Source organism: Pangasianodon hypophthalmus, chromosome 22 (genome assembly GCF_027358585.1).
Source record: "Pangasianodon hypophthalmus isolate fPanHyp1 chromosome 22, fPanHyp1.pri, whole genome shotgun sequence".
NCBI classification, from domain to species: Eukaryota; Metazoa; Chordata; class Actinopteri; order Siluriformes; family Pangasiidae; genus Pangasianodon; species Pangasianodon hypophthalmus.
Window position 1 is genome coordinate 4,639,066 of NC_069731.1, and position 25,624 is coordinate 4,664,689.

General features: G+C 39.1%; 1 protein-coding gene across 2 annotated transcripts; it reads right to left on the reverse strand.

Moving 5' to 3' along the window:
- Positions 1 to 1,629: 1,629 nt before the first annotated feature.
- fam110d (family with sequence similarity 110 member D) lies at positions 1,630 to 17,742 on the reverse strand. Of its 2 annotated transcripts, none has more exons than XM_026924013.3 (2): positions 17,606 to 17,742; positions 1,630 to 4,714 (listed from the first exon to the last, which is right to left on the reverse strand). In XM_026924013.3, the coding sequence occupies exon 2, from the start codon at positions 4,064 to 4,066 to the stop codon at positions 2,807 to 2,809; it is 1,260 nt and encodes a 419-aa protein (XP_026779814.3). In that variant the 5' UTR covers positions 4,067 to 4,714; positions 17,606 to 17,742; the 3' UTR covers positions 1,630 to 2,806. The 2 variants fall into 2 exon arrangements, with proteins under 2 accessions (XP_026779814.3, XP_034153709.2); XM_034297818.2 differs by lacking the exon at positions 17,606 to 17,742 and adding an exon at positions 6,806 to 8,663.
- Positions 17,743 to 25,624: the final 7,882 nt, after the last annotated feature.

The following is a 25,624-nucleotide window of genomic DNA, read 5'->3' on the forward strand; positions in this document are numbered from 1 at the left end:
TACATATTCGTTGTGGATTGTGGATTTCATGAGGAGAGTTAAACTGGTGACCTTTCTGTGGCTTTTTGTGTGGGTGTTATTCAATACAGAGAACACTCTTATGACTTTCAAAGCACTTGGATTTTGGATGGCTTAAAAGAAATGTTGAATCAAGAGTTAAATCCTATAATGCTACTTTAAATGCCCTGTAGTTGTATTGAATATTTTTTCATCTCTTATTCATTTGTAAATTAGATAATGGAACTCTAAATTCCTTTTTTCTACCTACAAGAATCGTCTTGTTGAAAACTGTCATTTCTTGGCATTACACTTCCAAGTTTCATGTCTGAGGCCTGCTTTGGAATTGGGGTGTGACGATATATAAATATGACGGGTATAAAACTGAAATGGTTACAGCATTAATTACTGAAGCCTAAGAGGAGTTCAGCAAAAAATGAACTTTTCATTTACCCCACATGTAGTCGATAAGCAAAGACATGTTTGGCGTTGTCCAAAGTTTGCTTCTTTGGTTTTGTAATGGGGCTACAAGGTTAGTGTAGCTAATTAGTAATCTTGCTTATGTGGTTTCTGACACTGTATGACACTGTTATTTATTAAAATGGACCAGTAGCGACAGCCATCTTGAAGTTAAAAAAGTTTCTGGCTTCACACCACATTTTATGGCCATATATTTTCTCTAACCAACAGGGGCTTGATCTGCCCAAGCAGGGGCTTCTAACACCAAGCCTCAGGCTTCACATTATGAAGTCTGGTTATTGCTGACACTTTGCATAAGGCATTCTCAATAAACCAGGTTCATAAGGAAGCGACCTGGGATACTCATTGACCAAGTCTCCACATTTGCTAACCACTTGTTTGCTGTTTCTAAGTTCTAAATGAAAACTTCTTGTTTAGGAAATAAATTCATGCATAGCCATCAACATTTCATATTTCGTCTTAGAGAAGTCTTTAAAACATACAGTCAAGTATGTGCAAACTTTTGCCTGGTACTGTATGTATGAGGTAGTACACACAATCCAAACCTGGATGTGTGTGCTATCTTGATGGATCACCAGAATAACACTAACTGTCAGAAGACACCGTGCCTTCATGGAATCATAGGCTGATGCAAGAAAGAAAAAAAAACAAGGAAAAAGAAACTTGTGGAAAAAAGCACTAAAAACAGGATGTTGCACAGCAGTGTTTGATAGGAAGGCTGTTAAATCCACACACAGTGGATAGAAGGATGGAAAAATAGAGAAAGGAAAGAAATAGGGGCGTAACTTGACCACCAAGACAAAACAGAGACCTTTTGACTCGTCTTTGTTGCTTTTAAATGGATCCTGGTGTGTCTGACTCAAGTGCACTACATGCTATGATTTCCCAAACAATAACAGGCACTTGAGACTTGGTGAAAAACGAGAAGCATGTTGGGAAGAGACAAGACACACTTTAACCCAACCGTGACTTCTTTTTCAGCAATCAAAAGCCAGCCAACAGACATAAGTTACGTTTGTTTTTTACAGATTTAGGATTCTGCACAGTTGCTGGTTTTACGGTTGGAATGTAATGTATTGGAACTTCTTGGTGCAATGTTTGCCTTGTATTCATGATGTAATTTGGAAATAAAGAGGCAAAACACAAAAAATGTTCATTAAAAATACAACTTTATTTTCATTGCCTGCATGAATTATAAACCTTTGTAAATATAGTCTAAATCTCTTCTGGACAGAAAAAAAACAACTTGGTCTGTAAACATGCAAGAGAGAGATCTTAAAACAGCTTGAGCACTTAGATTTATTCGGGTGTCATGCTGCAGGTGAAATGTCTGAATTAGTGTATCTCCGCCTAGCCACCTCTCTCTAAATTCACTCCGTGACCCTGAAATTCCACAGCAGACCTCAGATTCATTTTTCACCAACATTTCTAAAAAAGACTCCAGCCCTCTGGCTGACAGGACGAACAGCTTCATTGTGATGAATCTGCCTCATTGGCCATGAGAAATCTGGTTCAGTCTTGGGAGTGTGGTCATAAGGTCAGTCCTGTTACTGATGCTAATTTGTAAATTTAGCTAAAATAAGTGTCTGTATACTACTTGTGTTTGGAAATAACAGCTTCATTTGCATTTAGTAATTAACAAATGTGATTGTCATGGCAATTTCAAAACAATCAGGATTAAAATGGACTCATAAGTGTGTGTCAAATTTTGACTTTTGTGAATTAAACTAGTTAACTGAGATATTTCTTTGGCCTAAGGTATTGTCCAAGACCAAGGTTGTTTGGACAAGCTAAAATAAGTGTCACCCTCACTACATCAAACCCCCCCACCCCCATCCCCACCCCCCATTCAGTGCATTAGTGCATTAACAAAGGTCTGTTGTCTGTCTGTCCAACGCCTGCGTTTAATGGGGGAAAAACAACACAAACTAGAGGTATGCACGGTTCACTTCACACTCACACATTAGATCCCCAGTACAGGGAGAGCTTAGTGGTTTTCAGTTTTTAATTATTCATCTATTGAGATGTACTTCAGCACACAACGCTGTTGTTCTCCAACAGCAAAATGAACAGAACCTACTAGTATTACTTATTTACAGAGAGAATGGGACCACTGCAAGGACGGGAAAACTGAGATCACCAAATTACAGACAGGAAAATGAAAAACAGTCTTACTGTTCCAGCTCCCTTCCCAAACAAATGTAAGAAAAAGATGTGCCATTTATCATCCTGTAAAGTTCTCTCACACACAAATATTCCAAATGAAATAAATATAGTATCTTCAAATGTGTAACAGCCAATGTGTCTTGAGGTTTGTCTTGATTTGCGGCTACACAGTTGACTCTTTGGGACCTTTGGGTCCTTCCCGCGCTGCATTCTTACAGCCATAAAGCCACTTTATCACACGGGCATTCCTCTCGATGATGGACACGGCCGAGGGTACTTGCTCGGCCACTTCCTCCTGGAAGAGGCCCTCTCCTGAGTGGCGAGAAAACTCGCTGGGCTCAGAGCCACCTTCCAGTCCCCCAACACTCCTCAGAACCAGTGAGAGAGTGTCAACAGAGCTGGCACCCGATGGGAAGTTCTCAGGCCCAAGCCGATCCACCAAGTCCCAATCAAGACCACAGAAGTCAAAGAACCGCTCCTGTTCAGACAATGCCAGTGATGAGCAAAGTCGAAGGTCTGATTTAGAGCGCTGGAGTGGCATCACAGGCTTCCAAGGGTCCATATCATTCTCATTCCCATTTTCCATGCTATTTCTCAGGGAATTTTTCATTCCAAAGGAAATACAAGGATCGTGGAAGCTGCTGTTGCCATTGTTTGACTCAGTCCTGCTGGATCGCCTTGTCCCATTCACACCATCTACTGTGTCCCGGTCAATTGACCATGACATGCGTGAGTCTCCATCCCGTGATGAAGACTTCTCCTCACTGATTGTCAACTTATCATCATTCCTGCTATTCTTCTCTCGCATAGAACCTTGGAAGAGCCGGCGTACAAAGCTGTATCCCTTCGTCTCGGCACTCGTGCTTCCGTCGCCATTTCCCATTGGACTCTTACACTCTTTTTTCTGCCTATAGATGACCAAGGAGTCAGGCCGCAGCATGCGCTTCCCAATGCTCCGTCTCATCATGGGGGCACTGTGCGGCGCCACCAATGGGGTGCCTTTTGGGCTCCTTGGTGTAGGCAGAGGTGCCCTACTGGAGTTGTTTTGGTTTTGCTTCTCTACATCAAGATACAGGGCTCTGAGGTTCTCCTTCCTGGAATCGTCCTCATTGTTGTCGCAGGGTGAGAGAGGGCATGGACTGAGTGGTGGGCGTCGAGGTAGAACAGGTGTCGAGGGCGTTGGTGCAGTGAAGTTGCGGCGTGATGGGGGTGGAGGGGTCGCACAAGGAACTAACACAGGTTCTTGCTTGGTGTTGATGACCTGCTGGCTTTTGACATATTTGGCCTTGTCTGCCTCTAACCGCTCCACAGCACTAACAGAGTGGCCTCGATTTCCACTGTCTATCTGTCTGCGCAGGTAATCCGGGCCCTTGTTAAGAAGGCGCAGGGGCGAGGGCGAGCCAACTGGTGTTAAGGGCTTCATCGTTTATCTCCCCACTGGGAAAAAAGCATCCAAACAGAAGCCTCCAGTGCCAGTGTCCCTATGAGATGGTCACGTTTTGATCACAGGCTAGGGATGCAGGAGCAGGATAGTCCTGAACAAGAATTTCTGTCCAGGTTCCAACTGGCCACCAGAACTTCTAAATGTAAATATCAAGGATATCCATGCGATACAGGTTTCAGCTGCTTTTGCTATAGTTAGTCTCTAGATTGGACACTTTTAGTACAAGAACAAATTGATCTATATGCAGTGTTTATATAGCCACTCGATGGGAAGGGCTAGAGTAAATCCTTTTTCCTCTCTCCAACTGCAATCCTAAATGACACGTTCCCCTTACCACAGAGAAGCAGAAATAGAAGTCTCAATATGCCTTTAACTCCAAATATGCCTTTTCTTTCTTCTCCCCTCCACCAGTCCTCTCTTTCAGAGTCCTCCAACCTTCAGAGAGTTTATTTTTGAGAAGGTCATCAAAAGGAAGAAACACAATGCCCTTGGCTGTTTGCTTTTTGATAGCTGTCCTGGCTTCTTTGGATTGAAACTTTTGTCCTCCAGAGTCAGGCTTGCTGTGACTGGCACTGGGACACTTGAATGGATGTGTTGCCTCTTTTCCTTTTAAAGTAAGCTGGAACCCTGTGAAAACAAAAGGTAGAGAATGAGAGACTGGTCAGATGACGAAACTTTTTCTCATCAAGTTTGGCATAATATGTGCATTGGCAGGCAGAGAGACAAATCTGGAGCATGCATTGAACCCAGGGCTTCACATCTTCTCTGAGTGAACCATGCTCACAATTTAAACACTTGAGTGCTTTACTCATATATAATGCATGAGCTGGTCAGGATTTCACAGAGACTAGAACTCATAAATCTAATACACAACCACTGTGAGTGTAATTACTGATGAGTCTAACATAATTACATATTTCTGTGCAGAAACAATCATCCTGAACTCCAGGCACAGAATTTCTATAATATACATCCTGTTACATTTAGATCCCAGACACAACAGGATAAATCTCAGCTTTATTAAAGTTAAAAAAAAAACAAATAACTAGCATGTGTCTAGTATCATATCTACTCTCATATCTCAACATTTCTCAAGTGGAATTACTCCAGACTCATGGCCTGTCTGAGGAGGTGCCAACGTCAAACAGCATAATTCAAAACATGACACATCAGAGTGCTATTTTGGTGTATTCTCTTCTGTGGTGCATCCTCACTCATATGGTGAGCTGTTACAACAATAAAAAAAAACAATATATAGCCTGCAGGGCCGGAAAGTGCTGGCTGACCCAGTTAAAAGTAACGAGTGCGGAAATGATCTGACTTCCTAGCTCTGTTGTTTGAAGGGCTTGTAGTAAAACAATGTGTACACTGCACAGTCAGCTTTGTCCTGACACTAAAATTCAGACCTGTCTTTGTTGGAAAATCCACTTATCACTAAAATATGGCAGGAGAAACTCGTCTCTCATTAAAAACTAGGCCCTCATGCACTTGGTTTATGACCGTCTATCTTTCCTATAGTACACCTTGCTCCAAAGAGTAAGCACACCAGGCCCTCATTCCCAAAGCCTCCTCCACAGCCTCTTGCCATAAATCAGCCCAAAGCGAGGACTGTGCCGTTCCCAGATGTCAGGGAGGTTGGGAAAGCAGCTATTGTTTGGGAAAGAATTCAGAACAGGTGTGGAACAAAAACAGGAGCCTGGACCAAGACAGGGGGAGATATTGAGAAGAAACCAGGGTAGTTGAGCAGTATACCATTTTATCACACACTTTTATCACACACTCCTCTGGTAATTTTTCCATTTTTTAAATGTATGAAAGGGTCTACAGGTCTTTTTATTCTGTTCCATGTTTACTATCTCACAACGGAAACATGGTTCTCAAACACATTTAACTTTTAAAGCTAGGGGGAAAAAGGTTAATTAAAGAAAACATCAGATCATGTCAGATAAAAAAGGAGGTAGGCCAATCTGTAAATACTAGGCACTACTACTAGGTTAGCCATCTTTTCAAACTGAAACAAACTGACACATCAGGTGCTAAAATATAGTCCTGGGTTAAAATGGCTAAGAAATTCAGGATAGTAGAAACTAGCTAATGTGATCACATTTGCACCTTGCCAGCGAGCGCCTGCTAACCTTTAATCATTATTAGCACTTTAACCTCTGAAGGTTATGTATTCTTTTAACACTAATGAAGCAAATTAAGGCTGTTCCCCTTTCCCTGTGATCTTGCCTCTGAGACCAAGACCATCTGGGAAAAACCAGCAGTCCCTTTCCTTTACTCAGCCAGGTACTGGTTCTCTCTCAGGGGCTTGTAATTAACCCCCACTGTTCCAATTCCTTCTCATCTCTACTGGCTTTCATGCCTGTGTTTCCATCCTTCCAACCGGAACCTGAGGAGAAGCCTGGACGCCCGCAGGGAAGTCTGGACAAGGCACTACACATGCTTAAAAAGAAACCAGATGTGCAGTGTCATGCTGTACCAGGCTTGCAGACCAATCTGGGGACCCTCATGCACATGGGAAACAAGATTTAGACCAAGAAGTGAGAGGCACAACAAGGTCTTTTACAAATCCTGAGCAGTTTAACAAATTACCAAACACCCTATCTGACCACTGGCTTTCTTGGACACTAACTGTAAAAAAACAAAACAAAAAAAAACAAGTGCTGCTAATCAATTTAACCTAAATCTGAAGCAAAGGAAGAATATGGTATATACCTTCTTGGTAATTTTTATCTGACCAAATGAAGTTGTAGAACGATGTGAACGATGGTGTCTTCTCTGCTTTCTCAGAAACATCTGCCTTGTTCCGCCCTTTGGCTTGGATTTTTATTCAGACACTCTATGACAATGACCCATTACCATGATTAGATTAGCGATACACTAACTTCCCCATAGTTTCAATTCCATACTAGTGATACTGTAATGATCAGGTAATGCAATCAATTAAATCACCTATGAATAGTCTAAAATGAATGTTTGCTTTGCTTAGGCATTAATGGGCCACGCGAGTCATGCCAGTCCCGATTTGGAACAGGGCGAAGCAAGAAAAACAACCCTTGAAACCCAGACGGTCCTGCATTATTGATAAGTCTATACAATAGACTCCTCTGGCCCTCAAGATAAGGGAGAAGCCAGGGCTCTGTGTCTCATTAGGACAAAGTAAAAGAACTAAACATGATAATAAATGTCAGGCCAGGGAAACGTTCCTCTCAAGACAAAGCCAGAGGTGGCGTAAATCCTCCACACCATTGTATACCATTAAGCTGTTGATATATTGAAGTTTGGATCACGGGAAGGTCATGGGGAGCTCTTTAAATCCCCCTCCACCCCCCATGCCTCAAACAGAGTCCACTTAACTGACTTAATGCACCTTTGCTTTTGTTATTCAGCAATGACTAATGCTCAGCAGAGCTATAGGAGGGCAGCTAAAGCAGACACTGCGGAGGAGAAAGTGTTTAACGGTGGCAGTTCTGGGTCCAACACCGGGCGTTGAGCAGCTTTTTAACTTGCATTGTTCCAAGTGTGAAGTGCCCTAAGCTAATTGGCCTCGGACAAAAGGCCACCTCTGAGTCATCAGCTTGCTCATACAATTTTGCGTGGCTGATGAACGCCAAACACAAGCTCCTGTGAATGAATAAATCATGTGACAAGACCTATAAGCTTATCAAACTCTTGCACCCAAGAAAAAAAACGACTGAGATAAGGAATCTGTGTATTGGAACTGCCAGATATAATCCATTTTATCTACAAAATGACATTTTGTTTTGACACTGCCTTATTGCTTTGGCCCATTACTTCACACTTATTGCTAATGCACAGTGTGTCACGTAGATGTAGTACTTCATAAATACTCACAGTAGCTTCGCAGGAAACTCAGCCAAACCATAATCTAACAGTGCTTTTAAGAAACACTAATGTTCCCTTCTCTCTTTATTCCATTAACCACACCCTAAAGCATGCTGAGCTCAGAGTTTTTTAAGTTACACTTGCCTGAAGAAGGTTCTATCATTTTTACCATAAATCTCAGAGGTACCCTTAATCCAGATACATGGGATTCAAGCTACACCTGTCAGCCTATACTGGAATGTTAAGCCCTTGACCTACTGCTTTATGAGTGACGAGTGAAATACTGAGGCCTCAGGAAAAAAATGTGGGAAAAGTTATGATGCTGGACTCTTTTCATGAATAGAGAAGGTCTAATGGGCAGTGTGTGAACATTCTGCATTCAGCTCATGAATGACTTGTTAATTAGCAGTTGATGGTAAAATCAAATATGTTAGCACAAGCAAAACACTTTAGAATAGTTTATAATGCCAGTCATGGAGATTGGTTGTTGCTAATTTACTAAGAACTCTCCTTCAAAATTCATTCATCTAACTGCTTTTTCTTGGTCAGGGTCACAGTGTATCTGGAGCTTATCCCAAGAACACTGGGCATGAGGCGAGGACACACCCTGAATGGGACACCACAACACTGCAAATTTATTCTGAACCTTAAGCCTTTACTACAAAAGCTATTACAGACAGGCTGTGTAACTAACAGCCAAAAAATAATGATGTGAAGAACCAATTTATTTATTTTTTGTTTATGTTATGTTCATGTTTTTGTTGTGTTGTTTAATGGATGACGGGTCTCAAATGGTCTCATGTCAGGATTAAGTAGTCAGATTACAGGATCTGTGCTAGATCTCCAGAAGCACTGTACCAACTATCTACGGTCAAGTGTCAATTATTAAGATGAGGTACTAATGTGTTCCAGCCAGGTGAACACTGGATTTGAAGAAATATTGTTAAAGAAATGTCAAGTTTAAGCAAATACAGCTCCATTATCAGTCAAAATCTGATTAATGTGTAATCTAGATGTATGTTTATATTTAATGGTTTTAAATGGTGTAGCCTTTTGTGCAGTTTACAGCAAGATTTTCTTACATATATATATATATATATATATATATATATATATATATATATATATATATATATATATATATATATATATATAAATTTATATGTTTCAAAAGAATTAAAAGTTAGTTTAAGAAACAGTCCATTTTATAGGTCCTACAATGACTTACCCTTTGACTTTAAGTCACGGTTGGACATAATAAATGTTAGCACGAAGAAGATGTCTGATCTACATTCAACCTGAAAATTCACTGCATTATATCTAAGTAGTGGGGTTACAACTGCATCAGTATTTACAGCATTTGGCCTGTCCATTGGTTGAAATCCACAAAAACAAACAACAGCTGGTTTCCGCATATCTCCTCGAGATAGGCGTGTTCCTTAAACACTCCAAGGCCAAACACATCTCACTTTTCCCACCTCTCTTTCTCCACCAATAACACCTCACATACGTTTCTCAGAAGGCAGCCAGAAGCCATGAGGCATTTTCACAGCATTCACTAACTGTTAGTATGACGTGTCAACCATGCGTTAAGGTCACAGCAGTGCAACCCAAGTGTTATATTAACAGCAAGGGAGCAAACAAGAGCTACTTGTGGGTAGGTGGGGGGGTCAGGGATGGCTGTATTACCTCTAGAATCATACCACATCTCAGTAGGTAAACAATATCAATACCACATGACTCCCACACTCATCTTGTTTGCCCATCTAGATCTAGAACCTATACTTAGCTTGTAACCTTTATTCCACTGGACAGCAAACACAACATACAATAAGTCACGAAATTGTCTGTTCCCAACCTCTCATGCTTTTACTTCCTACTTTGTGCTGTTCAGCCTGTTTTCCAGATAAATATTTTTGCAACAACAACCATTATTAGCCACATTAGCCATCTCATCTGCATGCATTGGAAACTGGAGCATGTTTGATCATGTTTGTTTCCAGCCCCTCTGTCCTACTTAGTGATTTTCTCGTTAAGGCAAATGCAATATGGTGCAATCTGTCTGTACGCATTATGTTTGGACTATTGACTGCAGATATTTCAGGGTAGCAGATCCGGGTGTGCTGCATGCTGTAGCTTAGCTACTCACTGTAGACGTTGTGGCAACATAGCAGCCTCAATTACTCAGCTCTCACCCACCCTGTATTGGGGAGTCTCAAAAGACTTAACAGACCTTTTCACACCTGGTAATAAACAAGAGCTAGCACTCACCAATTAGCATGGTTCCATTACCATAATGCAAATTTCACAGCTGTTTACTTTTCATTGAGCTGTGTTTGCATTTCTGGTTGGACTCTTTTTGGGTTATGGGTCATTTTTTTATACTTTTATCTACTATGAGGTTATAGTTGACACAAAGCTGTGAATTTGTCATTTGGCTCACATGGATTTGAACCCCAGCTGATGGTGGCTGCCATTATGCCCTGGAGCAATGCACTTGCTTTAGGCTAAGTGTCTCTGTGGACTGGTTAATGTATGTTACTTTGGGCCATGTACATGCGAATATGATGAGCTTAATTCCCAATAGAAATGTCTGGCCATAATAAAGAGCCATTCTTATGCATGCTTGCCCAAGATCTGTCTCTTCTTCGTCTTGTGTTTTTGCTGCAGATCCTCAGCTGAACCTGCTGCCTGTCAAATTTCATTAGCCACTAGTCAAGACATGAGTCATAAACAGGCCTCAAGTGCTACTGAAATAGGGCACATCTTCCCTTTCTACCTCCTCCCATCCATTACAAGGAAACGACTGTCAATTTCCAGGGCTGACAGAGACAAAGATTTGTCATGTGGGACATTCAGATCATCCTGACTGTGATCAAACCTGGCAGGTCTGTGGCATTAAGCAGTGCTCACGTGAACAATTAGGAGAATGTGACACTATGAGCAAGCCTCCTTCAGAGCTGCAACTAAACCACTGGGGACTGTAGTGGATTGATTATTTATAATAAAGATAGTTAATAAATTATGAGCTCTGTATGTCATGGATGTTGGGACGGGGAAGAAATTCAATTAAAGGGAAAAAAGTTCTAGACTCATTTCACTGACAATGACCCTTTGTCTTCTTTTCCACGTTTCTCCTTTCGCTCATTTCATGTACAATAGTGCAAGTATAATGTTGTCTACCCACCTTGCAAACCCCACTACCTCACCACTACCACATCAAAACACACACGTTGTCCTCCTTCCAAACCAGCTGTAGCTGCCCAACAAACACCAAACATGAAGGGAGACAAATAAACATACCCAGCCAGACAAATCAACCGACATTCATAAACAGACATCTATCTATACATAAATTAACATGGATTATACCACAGCACTCTTGAATTCGCAATTCTGGTCAGAAGATGTTAATTAATTTTCTACAAAAGCGGTTCTGACAATAGTTCTGGCTATAAATCAACATTTATATCAACATGTTCATTTTAATGCATTATCGTTTCTATAGTAACCACTTAAACAGGGACTCATATGGTGGATGGTCCACAGAACCGGATTTAAAAACTGTTGATATTTTTAAAAATTATGGAACATTTTTTAAGTTTTCTGTGAGGAGACATTTATATCTGTTTTGGAAGGAGTCTCCAGTGTCAGTGATTTGTAACAGTCAGAGGTAAAGTTGTTGCTCATCACAGGACTCTTATTTGCAATATACTCATACTGAACATCCTTTCAACACGATTGACTTTGCTCTTCTACAACCTGTATACTGTAATGATTTATAATCCCACTAGCCGGTGTGTCACAACTCAGATCAAATCGAGTATTTTCACATCATTCTCTTTTACAGTTGTGTGCAAACAGCTGTCTAGTGTGCGAAGACACACACCACCACTCTCACAGACCCCTGTAACTTTTACCTATAGAGCTGGAGGAAGCTGATGTCACTAGGAAAAGCCCGGACCCCTTACCCTCTAATTAGAAACAGGTGTAAGTGGGGGGCTTTATGACAGCTTCATGGTTACAGACATTGTCCCTACAAATACAGTGCAGACCTGTTGCGGGAAATGACTGTTTACAAGATTGAGCTTGTCGAGAAAAAGGAAGGCGACGCGTCTGTTTAAAAAGTTCATGAGAGAAAAAACAAAGAAAAACAAGAACAGCTGGCGCTTTGTGTGCTTCGGCCATAAAAAATGTTTGTGGGCTTTGAGCTTTCCTTTTAGTCCAGACTGATGTGGTCAGTGGTCAGGTCTCGCAGGAGAGATATGGGAGAGTAAAAGACAGGTGGTGAGTGCTTTCCAAGAGCTAGAGGAAGAGGAGAATGAGGAGACACGTGGCTTAGCATTCGAATGTTGGGTCACCTCAGGCCTCAGTGACATTCTATGGGGTGTCACGCAGTCATGCAGTCTTTGCTAGAAGTGATCAAACTTCCTGAGAAAAATGCTAATGTGGCTCATGAAGAATGCAAAAGTGTTGTATTGCAGAAGGTCAGCTCAGGCCTTGTGACGGTTTGGGAACACGTAGCGACTTATATTCCCACAATTCTTCTCCACCAGGCATACTGCCATCACCAAAAAATGCTAACGTGACTATAGCTGTAAAGTAGCCAACTTCTTACGAGTACCAGAAAAAGCTAAAATGCAAATGACATAGTGATGAGAAAGGAGAGGAGACTACAGAAGCCCAAGCCTCCGCTAATCACATCTGTATATGAGTTAAGACAAGCCCGTCTGTGTTGCAGCTCATGCTGTCTTGATGATGTCACACTTGCTGTCAACACTTCAGACAGAGGAAGTGACTTGGCAGGACTCCGCTTGAGCCGCTGGGCTTCTCCTCCTCTTACTACAGAGTTAAAAAAGTGTTCACATCTGCTTAATTGGGCTCGTCTGAAGAGGTTTATGTGCCTCGTAAAGAAACTTGTTTGAGGTTATAATTTGGATGAGATGCATGTTACTACGCTAAAACACATTTACTGCTCAGCCTTTAAAAACTGAGATTGAATTATTGTTCAGATCAGTAGAGTACTCTCCACATGGGAAATCTGGCTTGCAGCGTGGTTTAAATACAGAAACTTCAAACAACAGACACTGGGATGAACATAAATAAAAAATCTAAGAAAATAAAATACAAAAATATAGTATAATATTGTGCAAACTTACGGAAGTAACGCTTTAAATTAAGGTTTCTTTAACAGACAATATTTAACACATTAGTTAACATGAAGGTACCATGAACACACCATAAGTAACTTTAATAAACTAACACTTTTATTAATTGGTGGTTTTGTATAATAAATATTTGTATAATAAATATGATTTATAAATTTGGGTTTATTATGTGGCTTGTTTATTTATTTATAAATTAATTAATTAATTTATGTGGCTTGATTATTTGTTTAAAGAAATGAACATATTATTTGTTTAATTTTGTGTTATTTTTTATTTTGTGTCTGTGTATTATTTGTGTTATTATTTTGTGCTTGCTTATTTATTTATTTATTTACTTACTTACTTACTTACTTATTTGGAAAGAAGTAAAATCATAAACTCCTGCATGAACTGATATTCACTCCATCAAATGGCCTTAATGAACATAATGAAAGCTTTACCCTTATAGTTACCCAGTCTGCATCTCTGCAAAAGAGTGTTTGATAAAAGTTTTACAGCATGTCATTTCTGCAGTTTAAGATGATCTGGGTGAAGATGTTAGCTTTCTACACACAGATAACACAGGGCAATGTTTATCCTTGTTGAGTGGGAGAGGATAATACACCCGCATGGGCAGGAACTCTTCAGTGGTTCGAGGACAGGTGAAATTCTTCAGTTTGGTCTAAGTATCAGATTGTTTAGACTGGATGTGGCTAACTTATTCCTTCGACCCTGTTAGACACTCAGTTCCACCAGTTCCCTGACACGCAGAGTCAAGAGTCTTACTCCGATAATCTTTTTTTTTTAAGGAATGAAACGTGCTGTTATAGGAAAATAATCAACGACAGGGTGGTGTGATACAGCCTGACACCAAGCCGAGTTACTTACACCACCTTGATGTTGATTGTTTTTCAAATCACAGCATGTTCCGAAGTGTTTTATTCCACTTATTCCAAAACAATTTGCAGACAATTACAAATTTAAATTTATTAAGGAATGACAAGTCATACTTTTAATCCATTTATAATTACAATTACTGTTACATCCACAAAACAAGCTAGTTCCTATTATCACTTACATTATAGCAGCTAGAAACAGTTGTTCCGTCACTGTCCTCACTCTTTATCTCTCTCTTGAAGTTAATAAGACAAAAGTCCTGAAGACTTTCCTTTGGTGGAAAACCTACTGATTGGTAGTGCAGACACTGGAGACTCCTTCCATAAATATTAAATAAACATCTTTCTTATTTTGGACAAATTTTTAACTAACACTGAATGTGCCCTTTTTGGAGACTGCCATCCCATAATACTGCTCAATAAAGTTCCCTCAGCTGGTGGAAGAAGTTATTCTTATATCATGTCTGACCTCTGGAATAATGTTCCATAGAATATTATAAACCCAAGCTCTATAGTTTATCATGGCCTATTCTTAATTTCTGAGTCATATATCTTGTTAATATATATTTGTAATAATTCTCATAAATGTAATTAATTGGTGATTGTTTCATTCATGTGCTGTATCACATGTGTGTGATTTGGGCTTACAAAGCGCTATTTTAAATAAAGGCCAAGCAATTATTGTGATATGAAAATGTAATATCCTAGCATAATGCTTTGAAGAAGAGCTATTTCCTTCTGTCCAGGATATGATCTGCTGGCTGGCTGCTGAAGAAAAGATGTGCGCTTTTTTTTCAGTCTGCTGGCATTCGTTCCATTATCAGCTCTACAGCACTTGAGGTTAATGGACCCTGAAGTCCAGCTATCTCCATAAATCAACTCACTATTTAAACATGGAGGCTTTCATTATTAAAAAATAAACTGTAAATTTTGTGCAGAAATGTAATCTGTGGCATCTGCAGCCATATTTTATAGTGTGGCTTAAATTGCTTATGTATGAAAACCAGGTAAGAATTAAGGGTAGAATGCCAGACAGTACTTTAGTATGAGAGGAATGTTCATGGTGAAAAATCCAGACAGATACAGTGCATTATTAATATCCAGATGATGTGCTAGAACTACTGGAAAATGAAGTGTGTAAAATGCTGCACTTTTTTTTAATTGGTTGGGTGAAGAGGAATGGGCGGAGCCATTAGAAGTTTTGATGAGGTTTGAATTTTGCTAAATGATTGATGCCCCTTTAATATTAGACATTAGAAGCAAACACTGAATATTTTGTGTTTTAAAATGAGCTATTACAATGATACGAGATATTCAGTTCAATTCAGTTTTATTTTTATAGCACTTATAACAATAGCAATGGTCACAATGCAGCTTTACAGAAATCTCTACGCAGATGTAGATCCCTAATGAACGATCCAGAGGGGACAGTAGCGTCGGATAGTGTGATTTTAAATCTTTCCTCTTCTACAACTGTAAACTATAAAGTCAAAAATTACTAAGTGTGTTGAAAAGGTGTTCAGTATGAGCAGTCTTTATGATTACAGCAGCAGTTTTGAGGAGTGCAAGTTTTAAGAGTATCCATGTGGGACCATGCACGGCAGCAGAAAGTGAGTCACAGGTCAAGTACATATCGTCTATAAAGTAAATATTTTTTAGATGCAACTTTACCACAAATGGAGACCCATTAATAATTACAGCAACGAAAGAGGTCTTACTTCTTCTACATTGTGCCCAAGTAATTGACACTGAGTAAACCATTTCTCACAATCAAATCCAAGGTTTTGTACGAATGATTAATCACGTACACGCGAGTCTCTGCAGAATTCCTTCAAAGCCTATCAACATCAGCTTATCATAATCTATATCAGCATTAAACATCACACCATTCCCTCCATCATTCAATCAGTGACTAAGTTTAACTGATCACTTAATCAACTCTTCAATCAGAGAAGAAAGGTGTCAACACTGATGATCATCAAAGACAATATTCCATGGTATGAGCGTCAACCTGAAGATCACATCCAGCTCCAGACAAATCCATAACAAACAGCGCTGTTGTGAGACTCTGAGTTTCAATATCATCGATCTCCAAATCTAGAAACCGCAATGCTCAAAACATTTGCTGAAAAATTCCTCTCTTCTTTAATAATCTCAGTGCTTCTTATCTCTCTGATCTTCCGTACCAGTCTGCCCACACCCTCAGATCCTCTACTTGTTTACTATTCCTCCTAAAATCTGTAGCTTTAGGCATCATGCTTTCTCTAGAGAGGCTCCTTGAATCTGGAACTCTTTTCTCCTTAGAGTTAGGCAACTTCTAACACGCTCCATCCTTCAAAATAATTCTGATTTCCCCTCAGGCTTCATCATCCTACCACTCATGCTATTGTATTTATTATTCATGCTGTTTGTATTTAGTACTATATAATTACCTATATACCAGGCATTTGCTAATTGAATGCTTTTGTGTTGGACGTCAGTCTTGCACTACGCTCTGTTTAGCTACATTTTCTCTTAACAGCTCAATAAAATATCAATCAGTCACAGATGATCAATAAGTAGCCTTGTGTATAAGCTATAAGTAGCACATATTAAATTTTCCTTAGTCAGCTGTAATCATTGAGATCTTTTCCACTCTTACCATAATAATATATTCTTAGTACCATTTTTTGAAATGATCGCAATATCATTTACAAGAATTGCCACACTACTGCATGATTCCTCAATGAAAACAAATATTTCCTTCTTTTTTTTAAAAAAAAAAATGGAAATCGCATCCAGTGAACTTGATCACATCAACACTTCATGTCCAAAAATAAGAAGACATCTATTGTTGTGCTTCCTTCTGAAATGGACAGACTTCATCTCGAGATCACAAACACTGTTCGAAAATGCTGCTTCTTCATGAATTGAACATAACAGTGTTTTGAAGTGTCTCTGTGCTGACATTACTATGAAATATCACAATATATCACATGACAGATTAATGCCCAATCCCAATCTTGAACTTGCTCTCTCTCTCTCTCTCTCTCTCTCTCTCTATATATATATATATATATATAATACATATATACACAAGATTGCAACATTTATAAAATTATATTATATTTTATAATTTATTTTATATTTATATTATATCTCTACAACTCTTGAAATATATATATATATATATATATATATATATATATATATATAGGTCCTAAATAATTGAATAATAATTATTCATGTATTTAAAAAAATACAAAAATATTATGTGACATAAATAAAAAGTAAATAAATACAATTAGAATTAATACAATAGCAAATAAATAATAATTATCCCACTGACAAACGCACACACACACACACACACACCTCAACCTACAAGTTTCCACCAAGCCACATGTCCCATTTACATCCACATCCTTTACAACCTGAAATTTTTTTTATGCATAACAGACGTTTATGCAGTTCCATAAAGGACTGAAATCTAATCTGGTTAAGAGAATTATTTTAACTGATTATGTAAATAACTCAGTCTTTTAATGGACTGAATGACTTGAGTTTATTTACCATCAGTTTATTTATCACTCATAAATGTTATCCGTATTTAAGCATGAAAATCAGATCCGAAATCGAATCCTCACCTTATTTGCTTTCCTAATTCCTTTATAAATGATGTCCGCTTTCCAAAAAAAAAAAAAAAACCCAACAACCATAAACAGCAGTGATCTTTCAGTCCCTCCGCAGCGCGAGCTCACAAACTTCACACTGTGCTGCTGCGCCGTGCGCGCGCCCGACTGTAGCCATCGGCGCATGCGCAGTAGAGGAACGGGCCCGTCCCACCACCGCGGTGGAGGGGAGGAGGAGGAGGAAGAGGAAGCAGGTAGAAAGTGAGCAGGATTACAGGCAGGCTTTACTTAAAATCACAATTCACTCAAGCTGAACATGGGCTAGTGATGTTATGTGTGAGCTGAGTTTAAAAAAGTTACCACACATTGAGGCTGGTGATGTGAGCACAGAATCTATTTCCAAAACATTTGCTTTGTGCAAAAAAAAAAAAAAAAAAACACTAAAGTTAGTGTATATGTTTCTATTTATTCATATTACTTAACTTAAATCAACGGTGCTACAGTATTGTGAGCTTCTTTATACTGTCGCCGGGTAGATTTGTCCATCTAGATGACACATTTTAAGTTGGTGGAATGCTAATATGATGAACGTAAATGTGTGGCGGCCTGGGAAAACCCTTCATATGGTCAAATTTTGACATTTTCTATTATATATAGTTCTGAAAACTATATACAGTATGTACATTCTCTGAACTGAAATCAGTTCTTCTTTTGCATGTATTTTGTATTGTATGAAGTAAAGTTCTAGTTTTTAAAGGCTGGTCATCATCTTCTCTTCACATGTCTGATGTCTGTCAACACTAACATCAGTGTGGATATAATCACTGATTCACTTGGACAATTCTGTTATGTTCGATAAATTTCTTATTATCAAAGTCTTTTTATTCAGTCATTTAACACTTTAAACAGAGTGTGTAAGTGCTCTTATCTGTTTTGATGATAATGTGATGGAGCAGGAGCATTGCAGACATTTTGACAGTCACTATTACAAACTGAGTTGATTAGACTTATGTAAGTTTTGTTACCACTACAGCATACACGGGGTCACGGGGTAATTTCCTGTTTTACAGGTGCTACTCTGTGAATTTACTTCTGTCTAGATTGGCCATGTCAGTGTTTTCCTGGTCCTCCTCTGAGAAATTTACAGGCCAAACTCAGCGGCCTTTTGAAAATTTGAGTCCCATCTGGATACGTCAGTGATTTTCTGTGCAGATGTTATCTCGCGTTGAAAAAAAAAAGGTGTTTGACTGCTGCTACCTGCTGTATTTAGTCTCACAGTGTGCATATCAGTGACTATCTCCTAGATATTAAAGACTTCCTGAGTCATGAATAGAAAAATGGATGCTTCTTGTATGCTTAGTGATTATTGTTTTATTGTGTTTTAAAATGTTGCTGGAACTTTGGTTCGTCTCAAACTGAAATAAAAGACAGCATCTGTTCTCTACTCCAGTACTTCTCCAACTGCTTGGACGCCATGTTGTGAATGGAGCCTGATCATATACCCACATGATGCAAACATGTGAGTTCGTAGAAAATACAACCGACCACAAACACACACCTCCTGTGGTCATTTTATTGCTGGATGTGGGAGCTGTGTCACTAAGGAGAGGTGTAGCAAATTTTATTACAGACGTCCCCCTGATAAACGAATCCAATCTGAATAGGGCTTCAGCTAGCGAGGTTTAGATGTAAAATGTTAGGACCCTATTTGAATCCAGTTCGTAAATGAAATCTTGGATTGTTCCAATCAATCAGTATTTCAATCTAAACACATAGAGGTGCAGAGGTGGTCAAATTGGGATGAGAATCATGGCAGAGAAAGAGGGAACGCTTTCCTTACCTCCTTCCTCCCCCTCTTTACTCCCACTGTAAAGATAGATCAGCATGTCAACCTGCAAACGGAGAGGGGGTCAGCTCGTTTCCCCCACCTGTTTCTCATTCTCTGTCTTGTCATTTTGACAGGCATGCACACACACCGAGTTTATGGTGTTGTTAGACGTAACGATAGCTAAATACATCTCATTTTTTCCAGAGGCTTAGATTCTAAACCTATTTATGAACACTGCAAACCAGTCACTTTTGCACACCTGCTTTAGATATCAAATCTATAATCCATATCCATGTTGATTTGGTTTGTCTTTTTTGTGTTCTAGTAGCACTGATCTCTATAACACATCTGTAAGCAGAAACCTGGTATCCTTTAACCCTGATCCTACTGACCCTTTACGCAGAACCCTGGGGACTCAAAAGCCCAGACTTCCTGTAGGCCACCGTGTAAATTGTAACGAGGAGGCCATGAGCGCGACGCTACATACGTCTGGGATTCCCCTGGGAGACCTGACATCCTGTAAATCATCAATTCTACATCCAGAACCCCTCAAACAGCAGGTGAGGAAATCCACACGTGGTGCCAGGCAGCCATGGTGCTGTGATCACAATCGAGAGGAAAACGGCAACAGAGGTGCCAGCTTGACAAAAAGAAGGCAGACCACCTGGTTAGATGAAAAATGCAAGGCTGCAGTGACATCAAGCAATAAACAGTGTCGATACGACTTCCTCTGAATGATTTATGGACTTTTAGATATCATAAATCAAATAAATTTCAAAGTGTATATAATTTCAAACTATAGTATAAACCACTTATACCATAGCACTGTTGAATTCTCGAATCTGATTGCTCAGAAGGTGTTGAGTAATTTTCCATAAAAGCATCTCTGACAGCAGCTTTGTTATTTAACAAAGAAAAATGTATAATCATTGATACGATGAAGTTTTCTGTGGAAGGAGTCTCTAGTTTCAGCACTTTGTAAAAGACTGCCTAGTTTCTTGGTAGCATGATAAGCTGCGTTTTTTTTTTTTTTTTTGTCTTATTAAATTCGCAAGAGAGAAAAAAGAGACGCAATTGTTTATAGCTGCTATATCATAAGTGTTAACAGGAACTAACTTCTGTAATGAACACTATACAACAGTTAGTTCCGCCCCACTAATTTGATTGGTCAAGCAGCATCCCAAGAATCCTTATAGTTCCTATAACCGCACTGGAATGTTTCACTGTGTTTATCACTCCGCTTGTCTGTGTTCACCACATAAAATCCCACTTCCTAGTTCAAAACAGTTACTACAGTTGTGTTAGCAACATCATCAGTGAACATGGCAAATGATATATTTTCATGAATATAACTTTTGACTTAAAATATGAATGCTCATCAGATGAAGATTAAAAAGGAAGAAGAGAATCCAATTTCACCGGAAGCATCTTTAATGGGCTTTAATGGGAATGTACGAATCAATGTGAGCTAGCTAGCCAGCTATCCAACGGGCTATAAAGTGAGTTTAGCTTCTTCGGGATCTATTTCCACTAGAGTAAAAATAAACAAAACATTTAGTCATATTATGCCTGAAATGCCACTTACTCAATATTGATTACTTGTTTAGAGAGCTGTTATATAAAAGCAATATTGCATTAGCAATCATACGGTTATACTGAATATCGGCACAGTTGTGATTAGCTACAGCACTCAGCCTGTGGCCTACGATGAATCACAGCTGTCCTGGTATCCAGTATAACCTCACTCCTGCTCGTTTGCTTAATTCTGCAAACATTAAATGTAGCTATAAATGGATAAAAACTACAATGGATCATTGATTAGTACAATTTTAAATTGTTAGCGTTGACAAATTGTTGTGGTTTAAGAGGAATAAAATACTTCTGCACACTGCATCACACCACCCTGTTGGTGATTATTTTCCTCCAACAGCATGCCCCCATCAGGTTTTATTCCTTACATAATTTTCAGGAATTTATTTAATATAATTCCACCTTCATTGTGATATTACTGAAGAACTGGATGCAGATATTTCCAGTGCATCTGAGGAAGTAAAGCTGTGCATATTTTTTTTATTAATATTTTCTTCTCTTCTTTTCTACTGTGGTGTAATTTGATATTCAGCCACATTTCCAAATCCATTAAAATCTCAGCAGTGATTTGGTGTGAACCCACACTAACACATGGACACATTTACTCCCTCTCTGATACACACAGTCTAATTGAAGATTGACGACACCTTCAGGGTAGGAAGTAGCCAGAATTTCCTGGCCTGAAAGCAAGCACCATTTGGTTCTCTTCTTCCTGCTTTGAGGAGCCTCTTGTTAACCTTACGGCAGCTTTTAATAGACCTTCATCAAGCAGCTCATTGATGTCCAGACAACGTTTGCTCCTTTAGTATGGACTCTTAACCAGAGGGCGACGCCATAGTTCATGAGTGTCTCTGTCCGGGGTCGTGGGGTCACACCAATCTACTCTCCATTAAAAACATTATAGATATTGAGGATCTATCTGTTTTTTGGATTTATCAATTCAACTATAATCCTATGGCTTAAGGAATGGAATACGTTTACAAATTAATAGGTATTAAAGTTTAGCTAGCTAGCAAATCCATTGAAAGATAATACTAGCTATTTAATCTGAAATATAATTAATTTATATTAGGTATAAATGGTCACATTTATCTAGTACTGACCCAATATTTATTGAAAAGAAGTACAGTAACACACAAAAATAGACAAACGCTAGCTAATTCTTCTACGATAGTGCTAAATCCATGTGATGCATTTTATTGGCTAAGTGGAGGTTTGCATGCATGTTGGTTATCTCCAGGTTTGTTGGTTTCCTCCAATTTCCTCAAAACATGCTGGAAGGTAGATTGGCTATGTTAAATTGTGTGAATGGTGCCCTGTGGTGAACTGGTGTGTATTTGTGTACCTATGCCTCTTGCACTGTGTTCCCAGGATAGGCTCTGGATCCACCGTGACCCTGACCTGGATAAAGTGGTTACTGAAGATGAATGAATTAAATAATTAAAAACTATGATTGGAATATGGTCATTGCTAGCAAATGTATTGGATATGACATATGTGTGGCTTTTTTCTTGCATGTCTTTCATGCATCTAGCTCTTGTATACAAGCAGTTGTGCTACTGCATGTTTGGACCTGTTCCCATTTCACGGGTGAACTGTTTCTAACACACTTAGATCAGCAGGTCTTTCTGTGGTAGGTCTTCTGCTGGATGTTCTCAGCTATCTTCACGTTTTTTACCTCACCCTGACCTTTGGCCTCGCCCCTCCTCTTCTCACCCTCTTTTGTTTGGAGTGTGCATCTGGTGTGGGGTTTTTGTTTACTGCTCATAATCTCACCGGTGAGGGTGAAGAAGTAAACGTGGCCCTGTCCACTCCGGTTTGTTGACTTCGGCGGCTCAGGTTGTTTTGTCTCAAATGGGCCGCGTCGTATGGGAGCCGTTATGTTGTTTAGACTCCGGTGTGGAGGAGCGTTCTAAACATGCATTCGAGAACATATTCTCTTCAATGTGTCTGATACTGCCAATCATTTTCAGTAACAATTCTGCTGGTCTGATGGAAAACCAAATTATAGGACAGGGAAAATATATGTACAAAAGTAACATGTAATCTCAATCCTCTTCATAAACTCATGAAGGTCTACGTAAATGTTTTTTGGTTTTTTTTAATTCTTTCAAGGTTTATTATAAATGCGTTATTTTAAAGGAGTAGTTCTTCCAAAACAAAAAGTTATCAGATTCAGTTAGCATTTGTTGCATGATAAATGCTCTGGACATTTGCTCAAGGGCCCAAGCTTATGCGTCCATCTAACAGAGAACATTATGAGAACATTATGAGAACATTCAGTATTCGACAGGTTCTAACACTCCAGAAATAACATTCCTGCAATGTTCTAATAACATTGTTCTCAAAAGCACAATACAAATACACACTTTTTGAAAATGGTTCCCTCAAGGGAAGCTCTAATGATTTCCTCAGAGGAACAAATTAGAGAACCCTTTTATGGTAATAAATTTAACTGTTATTTAAAATAAAATATATGTATTGATGAAGTTTCAAGACAGGTTCCTTGAGTGTACTTTGGATGGTTCTAGCTTTTTAAAGGGGTTCTACTTGAAAACTTTTGTGAAGGGGAAACTATCTGTTTCTGGGTGCTACATGGAACTATCTGGAATTTCAATGCTAAAAACTTCCAGATATTGTACGTACATACTGTATATTTTTCATTCAAATGCTACAATGCATTTCTAGCCAGTATTCTTACTAGAACATCGGCCATTTTCAGAAAAGTCTGGAAGAATGGAAGACTAATCCATCTAATGTGACAGTCATTATTTTCAAGTCTTCATATAGTGTAGTCTCGGCCTGTGTGTATTAGCCACATTGGTTTTCACAGTATGAAATGGTAGTTAGCTGGTTTGAATTCCAATACTCCAAAAATACATACCTGCAGGTTTCTAAAAACATCTACACTAATAATAGTTCAATATACTAATATGAAGGTTCTTAGTATGTTCTGCTAATTTAAAATTGTTAGCTGGGAAGTATAAAAAATGATCACTGCTTTGTCCAATAGTAATTTAGGTAAAAAGCAGTTGAAGGGCATTTGCTTGGTCATTGTCGCTTATTTGTTGTGTAGTGTAGTTATAGTGTAGTTTCAGTATTGCAGCTTTATGTGTGGTTGTGTCGTTGCCTTACATTCAAAATACTATTATCTGTTAAGTACTAGATTATAGAAGATAGCTGGGACAAAATGACAGTAATAACCAAACAAATACATAAGCTAAAAGTAAAGTATTCAACAATGCAGTCACCATTTTCTGGCACCAAAGGGACCTTCTGGCAATATTGGAATTTGCATTTTCTACAATTAGCCATTAGTCAGAAACCCAACCAAAATCTTGAACTGCCATCATAAGGCAAAATGTGAATCTGACCCCAGGTCAGTGTAAAGTCCACCATCACCCTGAGACGAGAGCGGGTGCAGCTTGCACTGACAGCAACTAAACTAGCAGGCTAAGAAACACAAAGCAGCTCTGGGAAAGCAAGCAGAAGGATCTACTAAGATTAGGAACATATATAGGTCAGCATGACCAAACTGATAGCAGCAAATCTGGTTTTTGTCCAAGATTTTGTCCAAGAACTAGCCTGAAATAAAGCATTAATCTGGCACTCTGTCTACTTAAGAGGGTCTGATAACAGAAAGTGAAACAAAACAGAATCTAGGAGATACGAAAAAGGTCGGAATCTTGAAAACATCATTCATGGAATATGCAAGAATTTTTTAACATAGGTTAAAAGAGAATGTTACATATCTATATGTGTCATTGTGGTCCACTGCTTTGGGAGTGTTCTCTCTTCAAGCAGCACTGCACAAATGCCTGTCTGCTCCTGATATGCCATACCAGGTGATATATATTAAGCCATGCAGTCGTAGAAGGCATGCCAGGCTCCAAAGGTGTCTCCATTTTTGATCAAAATGGGTTTCTGGGATTCTTTTGACTTTCTAAGGCTTTCTATGCCCAGATAAGCAGACAGCCCTGTTTATCTAAGCATGCCTGCGAGGCTGCTTCTGTATCTGAGTGTGCTAACTTTACGCTCTCTGTCACACTGAAGTGTTAGGAACAGACAGGTTTTGTGATCCCAGGCACGTACTGTTAATCTGTGAGTGGATAACTGGATAACGATCATCTATCAACTGCAAGTAACTTATAAGGGGGCATTAAATACTCATTAGCGTCGATTAGGACTGCAGTGGCCTCAGATGGAGTGTTTCTTGTCTGCAGTGTCTGCAGATAAATACAGCACTGCGCTTAAGAGCTGAGCACGACTCTGTAGTGTTATATAACAAGATGCCATGCAGAGACACTACTAAATTCTGTATGTAAATATTACATGAAAACCAAAATGTCATGTTGGACGTCGTGTAGCATCTGATGCGGAATCTGTTGTGCATATGTTACTATGCTGAGTAAAAAGAATTATCATTCATTCATCCTCCAAAACCACATTATTCTGGTCAGAATTAGGGTGGACCTGGATGTTTTATTCCAAGACCACTGCACCACCATGCCTTCCCAAAATGACCATCACAGATGCAAATATATTTACATATTCCAGACATTTTCTCAGACTTCCCTCATTTACTGAACCCATAACTTGATAATCCTTTATGTTCC